Raw genomic sequence first — 2,637 nt, 5'->3', positions numbered from 1 at the left:
AAAAGGGTGAGCAATATTTTATACAGAAATCCTGTACAAGTATTTGGTGGGCTGATACAGTTTCAAATAATGCCCATCACGGACGATGCCAGTACGCAGCAGATGTTTTGTATTTATCAATGAACCCGATTTCACGTGCCGATCATAGAGCTGTACGTTGAGTTCGAACAGCATTCGATCCTGGACATGGTTGGCGAAGAGGTCGATGTTGATGAGTGCGGGGACCTAGAATGGGAAGAAGATAACAACGATAGTAAAGAGGAGCTCGAAGCCAACTATGAAGTCGATGACGAAAACGGTGACGGAGACTTGGTAGACAATCCGGCGATGCAGAATGAAGCAGACTCAATTATAAGCCGGCACCCGTTTGGTATTCCATCTTTTATGCAAACTCTGGATCTCGAAGTCATGCATGCCCCGGAATTTCCTGAGTATGCGAATATAGGTATGTTATGATTATTAATTCAAGTTACCACTAGTGTGCATTTTATTTGCCTTGTCTGACTAATGGTGGTGCGCATGTTGTAGGTGAAGGCAACGTTGCGGCAGAAGATGGTAAGTTTAGTGTCGGAATGGAATTTGGCTCTAGAGAGTTGATGATATCTTCAATCAAAAGCTACACTATCTCTATAGGAGTTGATTACACTGTGTATGAGTCTGGGCCACAGATATTCTATGCGAAATGCAAGGGTTATGGTGCCGGGTGCGACTAGCTTATCTAAGCTAGCTTAATTCGAAAGAAAGCTTGTTGGGAGATCAGAAGATACAATGGCAAACACACATGCTCCATGGGAACGATCTCACAGGATCATGCCAAGTTGGACTCAAACACAACTGCTGATGCCATTAGGTCGTTGTTCGAAGTAGACCCGTCGATAAAGGTGAAGTCTATTATTGCAGAAGTTCAATCCAGGTTCATCTATACTGTTAGTTGTCGCAAGGCTTGGTTGGCAAAGCAGAAATATATCGCAAAAGTTTTTGGTAATTGGGAAGTTTCTTACCAGACTCTGCCGGTATGGTTGAAAGCAATGACTGCGAAGATGCCGAGGTCTTGTGTCCAAATAAAGACGTTCCTCGTTTACCGTGAGAGTGAGGAGGTTCAAGGTGTAAGAGTTTTGCATCGCACTTTTTGGAGTTTCTATCCATGTATAGTAGCCTTTCGACACTGCAAGCCACTGGTGCAGGTTGATGGCACACACCTGTACGGAAAATATAAAGGTGCACTTCTAGTTGCCGTTGCACAAGATGGGAACCAAAACATTGTACCTATTGCATTTGCAATAGTCGAGGGTGAGACGGTAGACGCGTTGGAGTTTTTCCTAACCAACTTGCAGAGATATGTTGTTACCAATGATGGCGTTGACATTATTTCTGACCGCCATAACTCCATCGACGCAGCAATAGCTCGCAGTAACGGTGCATGGTCACCACCAAGAGCGTGGCACATGTTCTGCATCAGGCACATCAGGTCCAACTTCTTAAGGAGATTTAAGACTCCGTATTTGCATAAACTTTTGGTTAACATAGGTACTTGATTTTGCTGATATGGTTCTATTCATAGTAATTTTGTGGTATTTGCTTATGATTAAATGGTTTGTCTAACAGGATATTCAAGGACGTAACAGGAGTACAACAAAAACTACCAAAGGCTTCAAGAGCGGGGTGAGGTGTCCACGCAATAGTGTGATGAGATCGGTGTTGAGAGATGGGTGTTGGCATTCGACAGGGGTCATTGTTGGGGATATATGACGGCAAACTTAGTAGAGTGCATAAATTTTGTCCTGAAGGGTGCATGCCACCTTCCTGTGACTGCCATTGTTAGGTCTACTTTCTATCGGCTAAACGAATTATTCACTCGGAAGAGCGTCGAGGCTCATGAGAGTATCCGCAATGGATTCACGTATTCAGAATTTGCCACAAAAGAGTATAAGAAAGTTTTTGACGTGCAGGAAGCATTGTGGTCAATCGGTTCGACAGACACAACGAGATGTTTGATGTTCGCAAAATGTCAGATGGTTCCATTTACACTATTAAACTCACGCAATGACACTGCGATTGTGGCTATTTCCAGGTCGAGCGACTTCCATGTCACCACGTCCTTGCATGTTGCGCTAACCAGCATCTTGATTGGCAAGTATATGTGCACGATATGTACAAGATGTCCGAAATTTGCAAGGTCTATAGAGGTGAGTTTGTCCCGATGGGTGACCCATCTATATGGGCTCCGTATGAAGGAGCGAAGGTGATTGCGAACTGGACATTAAGGCGCGCGACCAAAGGAAGACCCAAATCAACCCGCTACTTGAATGAGATGGATTCACGGGACATGCGTGGTCCTCGCCGATGTACTACATGTGGACGGGAGGCACATAGCCGTAGCCGATATCCACAGCACGCAGGTCCAAGCTCTGCCGGGGGTCAATTGTGATTAAGGCTTTTGCATGTTAACGCATTTTAAACTAGTTAGTAACTTTGTATGTAACTTTTTATGACCTATTTAACTTTTCATGTAACTTTTTTTTGTGCCTTCATTACCTAGTTCTAAGTAGTGTGTAAGCTTTTTTACGTCTTTGTACATTTTATTTATGTATGCATTAAATAATGTATAATAATTACGAACGTAGATAAAATGTGCAA

At 43.4% G+C, this 2,637-nt stretch overlaps 1 protein-coding gene across 1 annotated transcript; it reads left to right on the top strand.

Annotated features, from left to right (window-relative positions):
* Positions 1–788: 788 nt before the first annotated feature.
* On the top strand, positions 789–1,749 carry LOC112803441 (uncharacterized). Its single transcript, XM_025846936.1, has 2 exons — positions 789–1,517; positions 1,606–1,749. Exons 1-2 carry the CDS (start codon positions 789–791, stop codon positions 1,747–1,749), a joined length of 873 nt encoding a protein of 290 aa, XP_025702721.1.
* The last annotated feature ends 888 nt before the right edge of the window (positions 1,750–2,637 follow it).

Source organism: Arachis hypogaea, chromosome 5, assembly GCF_003086295.3.
Source record: "Arachis hypogaea cultivar Tifrunner chromosome 5, arahy.Tifrunner.gnm2.J5K5, whole genome shotgun sequence".
In the NCBI taxonomy this organism is placed as follows: Eukaryota; Viridiplantae; Streptophyta; class Magnoliopsida; order Fabales; family Fabaceae; genus Arachis; species Arachis hypogaea.
This window is presented reverse-complemented; position numbering and strand designations above follow the sequence as displayed.